At 27.6% G+C, this 14,302-nt stretch overlaps 1 protein-coding gene across 1 annotated transcript in view; it reads left to right on the top strand.

Annotated features, from left to right (window-relative positions):
* LOC114929988 (adhesion G protein-coupled receptor E3) overlaps positions 1–14,302 on the top strand; it is a 112,467-nt gene that overhangs the window by 55,497 nt on the left and 42,668 nt on the right. The window contains exon 4 of the mRNA XM_029301722.2: positions 8,451–8,556. Within this exon, the coding sequence (XP_029157555.1) occupies positions 8,451–8,556 (106 nt within the window). The remainder of the gene's footprint in view (positions 1–8,450; positions 8,557–14,302) is intronic.

Genomic DNA, 14,302 nt, shown 5'->3' on the forward strand with positions numbered 1-14,302 from the left:
TAGATATCTCACATGTCTCAAATTTAAAAATAAAATAAATTTAAATAATATATTTCTTGAAGAAAACACTTTTCTACAAAATTCGCGACATTCTTTAAACATCTTCATGTTTACGCTGTTAAAAAATTTCTGTCAAATTTAATAGATATCTCACATGTCTCAAATTTAAAAATAAAATAAATTTAAATAATATATTTCTTGAAGAAAACACTTTTCTACAAAATTCGCGACATTCTTTAAACATCTTCATGTTTACGCTGTTAAAAAATTTCTGTCAAATTTAATAGATATCTCACATGTCTCAAATTTAAAAATAAAATAAATTTAAATAATATATTTCTTGAAGAAAACACTTTTCTACAAAATTCGCGACATTCTTTAAACATCTTCATGCCTTACGCTGTTAAAAAATTTCTGTCAAATTTAATAGATATCTCACATGTCTCAAATTTAAAAATAAAATAAATTTAAATAATATATTTCTTGAAGAAAACACTTTTCTACAAAATTCGCGACATTCTTTAAACATCTTCATGCCTACGCTGTTAAAAAATTTCTGTCAAATTTAATAGATATCTCACATGTCTCAAATTTAAAAATAAAATAAATTTAAATAATATATTTCTTGAAGAAAACACTTTTCTACAAAATTCGCGACATTCTTTAAACATCTTCATGCCTACGCTGTTAAAAAATTTCTGTCAAATTTAATAGATATCTCACATGTCTCAAATTTAAAAATAAAATAAATTTAAATAATATATTTCTTGAAGAAAACACTTTTCTACAAAATTCGCGACATTCTTTAAACATCTTCATGTTTACGCTGTTAAAAAATTTCTGTCAAATTTAATAGATATCTCACATGTCTCAAATTTAAAAATAAAATAAATTTAAATAATATATTTCTTGAAGAAAACACTTTTCTACAAAATTCGCGACATTCTTTAAACATCTTCATGTTACGCTGTTAAAAAATTTCTGTCAAATTTAATAGATATCTCACATGTCTCAAATTTAAAAATAAAATAAATTTAAATAATATATTTCTTGAAGAAAACACTTTTCTACAAAATTCGCGACATTCTTTAAACATCTTCATGCCTACGCTGTTAAAAAATTTCTGTCAAATTTAATAGATATCTCACATGTCTCAAATTTAAAAATAAAATAAATTTAAATAATATATTTCTTGAAGAAAACACTTTTCTACAAAATTCGCGACATTCTTTAAACATCCTCATGCCTATGCTGTTAAAAAATTTCTGTCAAATTTAATAGATATCTCACATGTCTCAAATTTAAAAATAAAATAAATTTAAATAATATATTTCTTGAAGAAAACTCTTTTCTACAAAATTCGCGACATTCTTTAAACATTCTCATGCCTATGCTGTTAAAAAATTTCTGTCAAATTTAATAGATATCTCACATGTCTCAAATTTAAAAATAAAATAAATTTAAATAATATATTTCTTGAAGAAAACACTTTTATACAAAATTCGCGACATTCTTTAAACATCTTCATGCCTACGCTGTTAAAAAATTTCTGTCAAATTTAATAGATATCTCACATGTCTCAAATTTAAAAATAAAATAAATTTAAATAATATATTATTTCTTGAGAAAACTTTTCTACAAAATTGTGCGATCAATTTTCCCCGGAAGAAAAATATCTATTTGCACACTATTGTAATGTAAAAGGTATTCTTTTATGGTTTCGCAGTTGAGAAATTTGTATTAAATTTAACAGATGTCTCACAGAATTTTTTGTGTTAATTTAACATAATACGGATATATGTTAAATGAAGACACAAGTATACTGTGTTAATATTTTAACACAAAATAAATGCAAAACTTTAAGTAATTTAAAATAAATTTTGTGTAAAATTAACACAGTTTTAATATAAAAATTAACTATCAATATGTTAATTTTAGATTTTCTCATTTCCACTAATGAAAAATCAATATTTTTTTCTGTAAACTTTAACAAATAAATCTTGTTACTGATAATGTTATTTTTACATCTTTTTTCAGTTATTTTAATTATTTAACATTTAATACGATCAATTAAAATTAATATTAATCAAAATTAATATTGGTCGCTAGTGGTGAAAATAAGCTGAGAAAACTTGACTTCGACGTAACTAGCAAATTTTATTTAATTATTTCACAGTGAAATAATTTCACAGTGAAATAATTAAATAAAATTTGCTAGTTACGTCGAAGTCAAGTTTTCTAAGTTTAACATTTAAGTTCAATTAATACAACAGCAATGCGTTAAATTAACACATTAATGAATGTGTTAAATATTTGACACAAAAATTTTAACGAGGACTGTTTTTGATAAGAAAACACAAATTATACGTCAGGTCGCTTTATTACAATAAATCTCGGAATGTCATATTCTCGTATTTCGATGGGGAAAAGATTGTGCATTTAAACAGACGTGTGACTTAAAATAAAAACCGATAATATATATATTCGCATATAATTTAAAACCGAAAAATATAATTTGCATCTCTCGTTAAATTCGCTCAGACAAGAAATTGAAAAATACACGCAGTAAAAAGAATTGATGGCCAAATTTTACTTCATTTTAATTTTTTGCACGTAAAATTTTTACTCGTGGAATTATTCACGTACATTAATAAAAATAAAAATTAATAGTTACATTTATTTAATGCACACGCGTATTTTATTTAATACACGAGATTATTTAAATAAAACTAAAATAAAGAAGTTAAAATGAATACAAACTTGAGAGGAACTGTCATTTCGCGAATGTTGATAATCCAAATGACATTTTGCTCGGAACGTAATTTCTTCTAAACTTTAAAATTAGATTTGCGATTGATAGGGAATAAGATAAATGGAGCCTTAATCGGATAATTAATATACAAAGAAACTCGCTGTGAGATAATCAAATTTAGTGAGATCACTCTCGTTGGAGGAGAAAAAAACGAGCGGTTATAAGGTCTGGGACAGAAATCCAGAGAGATGAGTTTTCGGCTGTTTCCTATAGAGAATTCTACGCGCGATCTCTCGTTTCGACGTCCACCTTCTGAATAATTCATATAACGATAAAACTTTCAATGCCGGACGCAGAGGGACAAAAAAGTGCCTGACATTCGCGAAAGGTCGCCTAGAAACGGATCATTACGTTTTTAACCGCCTCGAGTAAATTTGCGATATCTCATTGATATTATATTCCCATGTTATTAAATTCATTCAATCGTGTATATAATTGTAACATTAAACATATCATAATACTAAATATGATTAGTGATAAATGGACTATTAATGCTCCCGTTCTTAATTTATTTTCAACGAACGCATTAGAGCACGAATTTAATTTTATTCATTTTATAACTAATATATAGCGTAATTGATGTTACATCTTTGTCTTAATTTATTATATTTTTAAATATATTTTTTTCATATTTTTTCAAACCTGCAATATAACTGTATCATTTATTGAGTTTGTTATTAGTTATTTTCATTCAATTGTGAATTATTAGTTGTTCTCGTTGTTCATATTGTTTCGTATTCTTTTTTATTTATTTATCATCGCTAGCTCTTTTAATATATTTTTTGATATACATATTTTATTATATTTTTTATCAATCTTTTAAAAATCTACGATATAACTGTATCATTTTTTATTGAGTTTGTTATTAGTTATTTTTATTTTATTTATTAATTATTAGTTGTTTATATTGTGTTATTTATTTTTTTATTCACCGTCGCTGGCTTGCACGTATAAATGTCACGTGGAAAAATACGAGCGAACAATTGCGATACGAAGCCGCGAAAACGACAGATTCGAAGACCGTGATTTCAATATGAATTCCACGGATCCAACTTCCCACGGTTAAGGAATTTTAATAAAGAAAGAACGGATCGCGCGTGGAGAGGTTATTCTTTCATTGCGATGTACTAGAAACACACACATGCACACAAATACCACACGCATACTCACAATGGTTTCTTGCCCCTAGCTTCTATCAGATGACCTAGAAAAATGCATACCGATGTTTCCTCGCATAAGCGGAATATCGATTCCATGCAAATGGCGAATAAATCAAACAAATTCGCGAGATCTGTACATTCCTCGTCATATTAATGCAAATTTATGTGTTACCTTCTATCGCTGTATATTTAAAAAAAAAAAAAAAAAAAAAAAAAAACGGATGCGCTAACTGATTCATACATTTTCCCTATGTTAACAATACATATATATATATATATATATATATATATACACATTACTGCTCAAAAGTATTTGCCCACCTAGATTTTGTTTAAATGACTATATTACTGAATTGTGGAAATGACTATAAATAAATGACTATAAATTAATGACTATAATTAATGACTATAAATGACTATAAAATTTGTCTATTACTCTTTTCGGTCTTATGAAGTCCGACAATTATACCTCTCTTCTCTTCAGATAATTTCTTTTTTTTTTTTTTGACCATTTTAATATCACGTGAAAGAAAAAAAAACAGAAAACTATTTTTGCAAAATATGCGTTGAAAGATGTTGTCTGTTCAAATGGCAGCAGATAACTGACGCAAATCTATATTCGCTACATTCTAAAATATCAAACAAAAAAATTACTTTTGAGCGATAGTGTATTTACATACATGTATATGTATATATATATACACACAGTAGAAAAATTTTTCTTGTTAAAAACTGTCTCCGTTAAAATTTTTGTTAGATATTTAACACGTTTATGTGTTAATTTAACATATTATTGTTCTGGTAATTGAACTTGAATGTTAAATTATTAAAACAACTGTTAAAATATGTAAAAATAACACAACGTGCATCTATTTTTAATTTTACACAATAAATATGACTGTTCTGTTTTATTAGTGACAAGATTGATCTGTTAAATTTACACATTAGAAGTATGTTAATTTTACATAAAATTTATTTATAAAATTATTTGATGTTTTGCATTTATTTTGTGTTAAAATATTAACACAATATTTGCCTGCATTTAACATATTCATATTATGTTAAATTAATAGAAAAATTTCTGTAGACCGTTTGGGACATGTGATATTTGTTAAATTTAACAGAAATTTTTCAACTGTGTGTATATGTAATATATTGACATATAATATATATTAAATAATGTTATATATGTACATATCTACAATATACAATGCATACAATAGGATTGATAAATCCTGCTAGCTATTAGATAATTTACATGCGAGTTTATTTTCGATAAAAATATTAATCAAGCGTTATTATAGAACTAATTAATATTGATTCATTAAACTTGCTCTCGCGATCGAACTTGTGACTAAAAATTGCATGGGATATATATAATAATTAATGAGTACGCAGTCATTCGCGTAATTGTACAATTTTCGTAAAATCATAGCATTTATGTTTAATGGAGCTTTCAAATCGATATATATAATTGTACGGAGTTCACGCATTTATAACAAATCTCGCGGAATCAATATCGAAATGATCCCGATTCTTTTCAAGGAGATCTCTTTAGGAAGCTTACAACTTTTTCTCTTGAAATGTATGTCCCTTCTTTTTCCTCTCTTCTTTTTTCTCAATATTTTCCGAGATATTGAATTGTCACGCTGGCTTAGAAATTGCTTGCACTTTTACCTTACTTGGACCATCCTTCTCCTATTATAGGAGTCTGCAGAATTTTTTCTTGAAGAGGGCATAATTAAATTTTTTGTTTTTATAAGTTTTTAAATTTTTTTTGCTATCTTATTTTTATTTTTTTATTAATTTTATATTAATAAATTTGTATATTAATTTTTTATATTTTTAATATATTTTTGGTATTAATTTTATATTAATAAATTTTTATATTAAAAATAAATTCTAGTGTTTATTCGAAAGGAAAGCAAATTTTAAATCTTTGTACTAATTCGCCCTATTCTCGCCTTTGTTCTATTATTAATCACATTTTTCCGCGGTGGCCGTTCTTTGACCGGGACGTTTCGCCTTTGCCTCATCTTTGAGATGGAAACGAAACAGCTCTTTCACTCGTGTAACTTTTCCTCTATCGCGGTCGTTCCCTTTATCTTCGTCTCGATGCGGACGATGAAGAGAAGGCCGTCACGCTGCGAGAGAGAGAAGTCGTTCGATTTATGAATTATTCACGGAACCGGCAAATTTATATATTCACGAGGACGATTGCACGAACGGTTTGCGATGCTTATAATTGTAGGCAACCGGAATGCAGGGCAAATCCATAATTTAAGAGCGCCCACGGCTTTCGTCGCGTCTCGGTTGCGATAAATAAAGGAGCGACATGGTTTTAAACTTCTGTATTAATTAGAACCGCATTCTTGACGTGCCCTCGAGAGAAAGATGAAAATATAAACCTGACGTCAATTAATTAAGTAGGGAACATATATAAATCTGACAGAACGCTGCATCGAGTGTACGATGATGATTCTTTTTAAAGTTTTCTGTAATTGCTTTCAGATTTAATTATTTTTTTTTTTTTGACATTTGAATTGTCATTATTATTATTATTGTTACGTTATTAGAGATTTAAAAAGATTCGAAGTACTTGAATNTAAAATATAATTTTGTTATAAACCTGGAGTGATTTAATTAATTATTTGGAGAAAATAAAGATTTGACAGAACAATATCTTATATACGATTCTGTTTTTCTGTCATTGTTTCTAGATCTGATTTTTTTATTTTTCAACAATTTATATTTTGACGCGAATTTTTAATTCGTTAATATATATATGCGACATGGTTTTAAACTTCTGTATTAATTAGAACCGCATTCTTGACGTGCCCTCGAGAGAAAGATGAAAATATAAACCTGACGTCAATCAATTAAGTAGGGAACATATATAAATCTGACAGAACGCTGCATCGAGTGTACGATGATGATTCTTTTTAAAGTTTTCTGTAATTGCTTTCAGATTTAATTATTTTTTTTTTTTTGACATTTGAATTGTCATTATTATTATTATTGTTACGTTATTAGAGATTTAAAAAGATTCGAAGTACTTGAATTTAAAATATAATTTTGTTATAAACCTGGAATGATTTAATTAATTATTTGGAGAAAATAAAGATTTGACAGAACAATATCTTATATACGATTCTGTTTTTCTGTCATTGTTTCTAGATCTGATTTTTTTATTTTTCAATAATTTATATTTTGACGCGAATTTTTAATTCGTTAATATATATATGCGACATGGTTTTAAACTTCTGTATTAATTAGAACCGCATTCTTGACGTGCTCTCGAGAGAAAGATGAAAATATAAACCTGACGTCATTCAATTAAGTAGGGAACATATATAAATCTGACAGAACGCTGCATCGAGTGTAAGATGATGATTCTTTTTAAAGTTTTCTATAATTGCTTTCAGATTTAATTATTTTTTTTTGACATTTGAATAGTCATTATTATTATTATTATTATTATTACAATTAATTAAGTAGGGAAAATATATAAATCTGATAAAATGCTACATAGTATATACGATAATGACTTTGTTTATATTTTTCTGTAATTGCTTTTAGATTTAATTTTTCTTATTTTTGACATTTTAAATTGTCGAAATATATTGTTATTAAGTTATTATTATTATTACGTTATTAGAAATTTGAAAAGATTCGAAGTACTTAAACTTAAAATGTAATTTTCTTTTATAAACCTGGCGTGATTTAATGGTTCAATTAAAGAAAATAAAAATTTGATCTTTTTTTTTTTTTCATTTTCAACAATTTATATTTCGACGTAAATTTGTAATTCATTATCATTAATATACATATTATCATATTATTATTGCACATTGTTGGAGATTTAAAAAGATTCGAGGTACTTGAATTTAAAACACAAATTTTTCCTACCTCGTGACGCTATCATAATATGCCAGAAAATTTTCCGAGCTTAAATTGCGTTTAATTAAGCTTCTTTGGATTAATGTACGAGGATGGATGTAATTGTAGTATCTTTTCGCTGGCAAAATGCCCGCGATTATTACGCTTATTTCTCTTATAACTCTTACGAAATTCGTTGCCGAGCATTCGACTTGATATCGCGATATCTCTTGCATGAACGAGTGTTCTCGCGCGAACATAATGTATTACATTCACCTTTATATTACGTTATCATCCTAGCGAGAATAATGTAGCTACGTTCTCGGGCAACCGTTCGATTATTTATGACCCTTTGTTATTGAATCCGCACAAAAGGATTCGATATATATTTCACGCGCCGGCTGTCTCTCTTTTTTTCTCCTTCAGTTATTCTTACCACCGTAATTTTTCACGAGTGATAAGTCACTTTGTAACCCGAGGTGAAACGCGAATCGTCGTCTTCAATTTATACAAGCTTTGTGTAAAACTTATTTCTCCGTCTCTCGAATCCTTTTCTTTGCTTTTCTTTTCGCTAATCAGTTGATGGATTTATGTTGCAGCCTCTTCTCCGATTTGAGGAGCCTGGCAGGTACGACTTTGATGAATCTTCTGGCAGCTCTCTTCATGGTCCAACTTTTGTTCATCGTGGGAGCTGGAGGAGTACAAGTAGGTTTTTCTATTTTATTTATTGCGAGACACGGTATATATTTTTGGATATCTACATAGAAACAGCTTTCTGCAAAAATAATATTGCAAAACTCGTATATGGGAACATTGAATTATTATTACATTTTTTACTATATATTTTTCGAATTACAAGAACACGATTCGAAAATGCGAATTTATAAATAATATATAGGTAAACTGAAAAAAATTTATTGAATTCGAATAAATATATTTATTTCAATACTGCTTAATAATAGTAATATTGATTTGACGTGACAAAATATTTATTTGATATAAGAAAATTCTTTTCGAAACAGATAAATATTGATTAATTTAATAATTTTTTTTTAGTGGAATTATAGGAAAGACGTAACTATTTTTAAAATAATTCTATATTAAAAATCTCATATCAAATTGAATTAATATCGAGATGTGGCCAGAAGAGAAGTCAGATCTACATATATTTTAAGATCTTTTTCTAAGAAAAATCCTTTTCGAAACAGTCAGGTTACATATATATTTATTCGTTTCAAATTTATTAGGCAGTATTGAAATAAATATTGATTAATTTAATAATTTTTATTAGCGGAATTATAGGAAAGACGTAACTATTTTTAAAATAATTCTATATTAAAAATCTCATATCAAATTGAATTAATATCGAGATGTGGCCAGAAGAGACGTCAGATCTACATATATTTTAAGATCTTTTTCTAAAAAAAAATCCTTTTCGAAACAGATACATATATATTTATTCGTTTCAGATTTATTAGGCAGTATTGAAATAAATATTGATTAATTTAATAATTTTTATTAGCGGAATTATAGGAAAGACGTAACTATTTTTAAAATAATTCTATATTAAAAATCTCATATCAAATTGAATTAATATCGAGATGTGGCCAGAAGAGACGTCAGATCTACATATATTTTAAGATCTTTTCCCGTACCTAAAATTGCTTCCAAAAATTCAAAATTTACCGATAAATATTAGTATCACACACAAGTACGAGAATCTCACCTCGGATCCGAGATGTGAATTTCGGTGTGCTTTTTGCTCCGCGAAGATAGTCGGGAAAAGCTTCCGGTACTTCCTCCGTCTCATATTCCGCTCTCTAAAATCCTCTTTAATTAAGCTCCGGGATCGTCGCGCGCGAAGACGCGAAAAGAATCCCTTTGTCTCCTTTCGCCGGGAAAATTCGGGCTATATATGACGTAACATATATGTATACATATGTATACGCGCTATATAATACGAGGATGCCTGACATTGTCGCGCGAATTCTTTCGGCGAACCGCGAGTTCGCGAAAAGCATTCCACGGAGAGGAAAAGATCCTCCGGAGAGAGATTACATCGACGGAGAAGAGAAACAGGCCGCAAAAAGGTAGGAGAAAACTCAAAGTGAAAATTGCCGACATTCCTGACTGCCAAGTTTTAATTGTGTGTTAGTGGACTTTTCGTCGAAAACACGTGACCGCGCGCGACAGCATTTGCGCGGGAAAAGTGTTTCTCATTTATTCTCCCGCGAGTTCGAATATATAGGGCGTTCCATCATTTTGTTCGGCAACGCTCCGCGTCGTTCAATTAGCGATAAATTGCGTTTAATGGCTTTGACAAGATTAACAGAGAGTATCATTGATCATCTCTCTGCGCTCTGTGTTTCATTTAATCGTCCGTATTATTCGGACGGATTCATTAAAATTTTGTAATTAGGCTCGGTTAAAAATCAGATATATAGGTATCTGTAAATTTGGTTAATTACCTGCATTCCCATACTGGCGAATTTAATCGTCATGCTATTGTTTCTCTGCGAACTGAATTTTCACCCTTTGCGCGATATAATTATACACAATATATATCGCGCGTGTTCCATAAAATCTGTGCAATATTTATTCCTCAATTTTAATATTACCAGGATTGGGCAGATACTTTGAAACGCAATATTTAAATATAAGATACAAGATGCTGTTTTACATATATTTAAATATATATTATTGAAATACTTTGGTTTTGAAGTGTATTTAAATATTAATTGTGTTTAAATACATTTAGAAATACTTTTAAATACTATTATTTTTTTATATGAAAATGATATCAAAGTAAGTTAATTTCAATACTTTGAAAGATAAGTTTATTTATTTGAACTTCAAACTTTGTAAAATAATAATAATTAAAATAAACATATAACAGCATATATTATATTATATATGCATAATAGCATGAATATAATATAATATAATTATATATATATATATATATATATATATATATATATATATATAATTGCATAAATGCATTTCAATACAAGATATATTTCGATTAAATAATTAATTGCAAAATTTGAAATACTTCATTATTCGGTATTTAAATACTGTTTTTAAATAAAATACATATTTAAATACGTATCTCGGATACATCTGCCCAACCCAGAATATTACAAAATTCTTTTTACAAGTTTTTTGCCATTTTTTGGATGGAAAAATTATTTAAATTTTTATTAAAGATAATATAATTATTTTATATGTAATATAATATTTTTTGACATTTTGTATAGTAATTTCTTTTCTCTCGGATACTCGGCAAATATTCTTTGTAATTATCTTTTATTAAGCATATTGTGAAGCTGGGAATTAATCACCAACCTTACAATCGCAATGAATAAGGAATGTTTGGGGAATATCACGTGCAAACCATCAGTTCGAGAAAGACCAGGATTATTACTCACTGAGAAAAATAAATTTCGTTACATTGTTCCGGTGGAAACGAAAAGCTTGTATTACATCGTATACCTTCGTTTTGAAAGAAGCTAACGAGAAGAATCTCCTACATTCATTCAACGACGAAGAAACAAACGTATTTTCGTTTCCTCGTCTCTGGATGAAAGAAGGATTTGCTGAACCCACAAAGATAAACTCTTTTCGTCATCATCGTAATTAGAGGTAGAAGTAAAGAGATTCGAGAGAGAGAAAATATTTTTTGTTGCAAAAAAATTCCAACGAAAACGAGAATCTTTTAGGTCAAACGTTTATTCATCGCGATAGTTGTCATTGCAAAAATTCTGGCCTTTGATCCTCTGAGGTTTTTGCGGCTTGCAAAGCATTCCGCAAATTTTTTCGTTCTAAAAACCGTAGCAGAAACGTGGGAATATTTTCAAATGTTATTCATCATGATAGTCCAAATCAATACTCGGTTTTACATTCTATGAGAAGTAGTGAAATATTATGGTAGGATATTCGTCTCTCCACGTGCTTGATCTATCAAAGTAGAGAAAATTGCAACTGAATATATAATAATTTTGAATATACGTGATATGAAGAAAATTTATTTTTATAATTTAAATAAATCATATGATATACTCGTATACACTGTGACAAGTAATTTCGAGATTTTTCTCTGCTTTTAATAAAAAGAATGGACATATATAAATTTATTTTTTTATCTTTTTAATTATTATAATCCACAGAAAAATAACACTCGAGCAATAGTTATAAAATATATAAAATCCTTTCTTTAAAAAAGGTATTATCTCGAAGTTTGCTTCGCGACTTAAATCGCAATTAAGTCGTTTGACAGTTTTACAGTTTACGGTTAAACATAATTTTATATTTATATAATCGAATTACTATTATGTGCATTTTAATTTGCCGCATTTCTTTTATGTAAATAATTTTAATTCGCTGAATTTTGATTACATAATTTTATCTCTCTTGTATACAGAATTTATTCTTGAATTTTTATTATATACATAATTTTAATTCTTAAATTTTCATTATGTCTTAAATTTTGATTTGCCAAATTTCTGTTATGTACATAATTTGTATTCTTGAATTTCTATTATATATTTATAATTTTATATGACCAAATTTTTATTATGTACATTATATTAATTAGTCAAATTTGTATTATATGTACAATTTCAATTATTTACATAATAGAAAAACAGCGAATTAAAATTATGTGCAGTAATAGAAATTCAAGAATTAAAATTATGTATGTAATGAAAAATTAAAAATTAAAATTATGTGCATAATAGAAAGTCGGCGAAATAACATTATGTTCATAATAAAAATTCGGCAAATTAAAATTATGTACATAATTGAAATTTGGCGAATTAAAATTATGTACATAATTAAAATTATATAAATGCTGAAATGCAGAGCACTAAATTTTTTTCTTATTTGGGAGGGAATTATTGCAGTGACCTTTTTTCAATTAACTAACATTAAAAACTAATATTAGGAAAAATAATACTAATCTTATATCGTTCTAGTATATATAAAATATATAAAATATATGAAATATAGTCTTTTGGATTTTCTAAACTTCCAAGAGCTATTAAAATTGACACAAGTCGAATAAAAAAAATGGGTGAAAGCTAGAAAAATGGGCAATTGTTTTTTACGGGCGAACGGATAAAGGGAAAGGTTACTAAAGTCGGTGGTTTTTCTACAAGGTACTAAATTTCGCGACCGCGAACGGAATGAGGCTCGTTTAACGCCGGAACGACCCTGGTATAGTGCGAGTGGTTTATCAGTGTCATGTACATGCAAAAGGCGGAGAGAAAGAAAAAAAAAGAATTCACCACACCCCAAAAGAGCGTGTACGAGCGGATGCGTTACATGTTCCGAGATCAGGGTGTCGCACTCCGACATAAAAACAACCCCCTAATTGCGGTCTTGTTCTCTGTCGGTGCGTAAAGACAAATTTACGCGAGATGTTTGTGAGAAAACGCAAAATTTTTACTTAATTTTAAACTTGAGATAAATTTAAAATTTTTTAAATTATTATATTGCAACACGAAAGATTGAACTAAAATTACAATCGTAATAATTTTAAGAATTTTTACTTTATTTTTATTATAATGTATAATTATACATTACAGTAAAAATATATAGTAGAAATGAAGATGAAATCAAATTAAATAATCAAATGTAAAAATATATTAATTGATTAGATCGAAAGATCTTTTTTTACAATATTGATTTAATCATTCAATATATGTTTAAATCTATCAATTCTTGAAATATCTGTTATGAGTAATTTATTGGCAATCAATCGCGGAGAATCGACAGTATTAATTGAATATTAAGTATATTAAAATTATTTTCATAGGAGATAATCGCGATATAGCTGGGGTGGGAAAAAGAGTTTATTAGAAGCGGAGTAACTCCGTTCTGTCATAACTTCTAGAGATAAATCTTCGTCGGTCGTAATCTCGCTTTATTGGTACCCGATTCGGATTCAAGAGGGAAGAAAAATAAATTCTGCGGCAGGCTTCTCTAGATCTTTTTTCTCAATTTCGAGCAACATCAACACACGGCGCTCGTTTTTGTAGAAATCGAAGAGGATATAAAAAGGGAACGGGAGCAATAGAGGAGAAAGAGGAGCAATCGCTTTATTATTCTGATGTACGAATGGCAGAAATAAGGAATACATATTGCATAGAATGAAATTGGAGAGAAATAACAATTCTATAAATCTAAAAAACTAAGGTATATTTATAGAGGAGGATAGTAATAAATTTTATATATCTCATTTTTATTTTCTTCTCTCCTTCATTTGTGAAAAAAATTATCAGATTTTCTAAAAATATTTAATAAATTTAATATATTATATATATATATATATATATATATATATATATTAAGTATATTTAATTATATATTTAAATATATTCGTATTATTTAATATATATTTAAATATATTTATATTTCATATAATTATCATATTTTTAATATTTAAATA

This window comes from Nylanderia fulva, unplaced genomic scaffold (assembly GCF_048542155.1).
Source record: "Nylanderia fulva isolate GAGA-0341 unplaced genomic scaffold, ASM4854215v1 Scaffold9, whole genome shotgun sequence".
Lineage (NCBI taxonomy): Eukaryota > Metazoa > Arthropoda > Insecta > Hymenoptera > Formicidae > Nylanderia > Nylanderia fulva.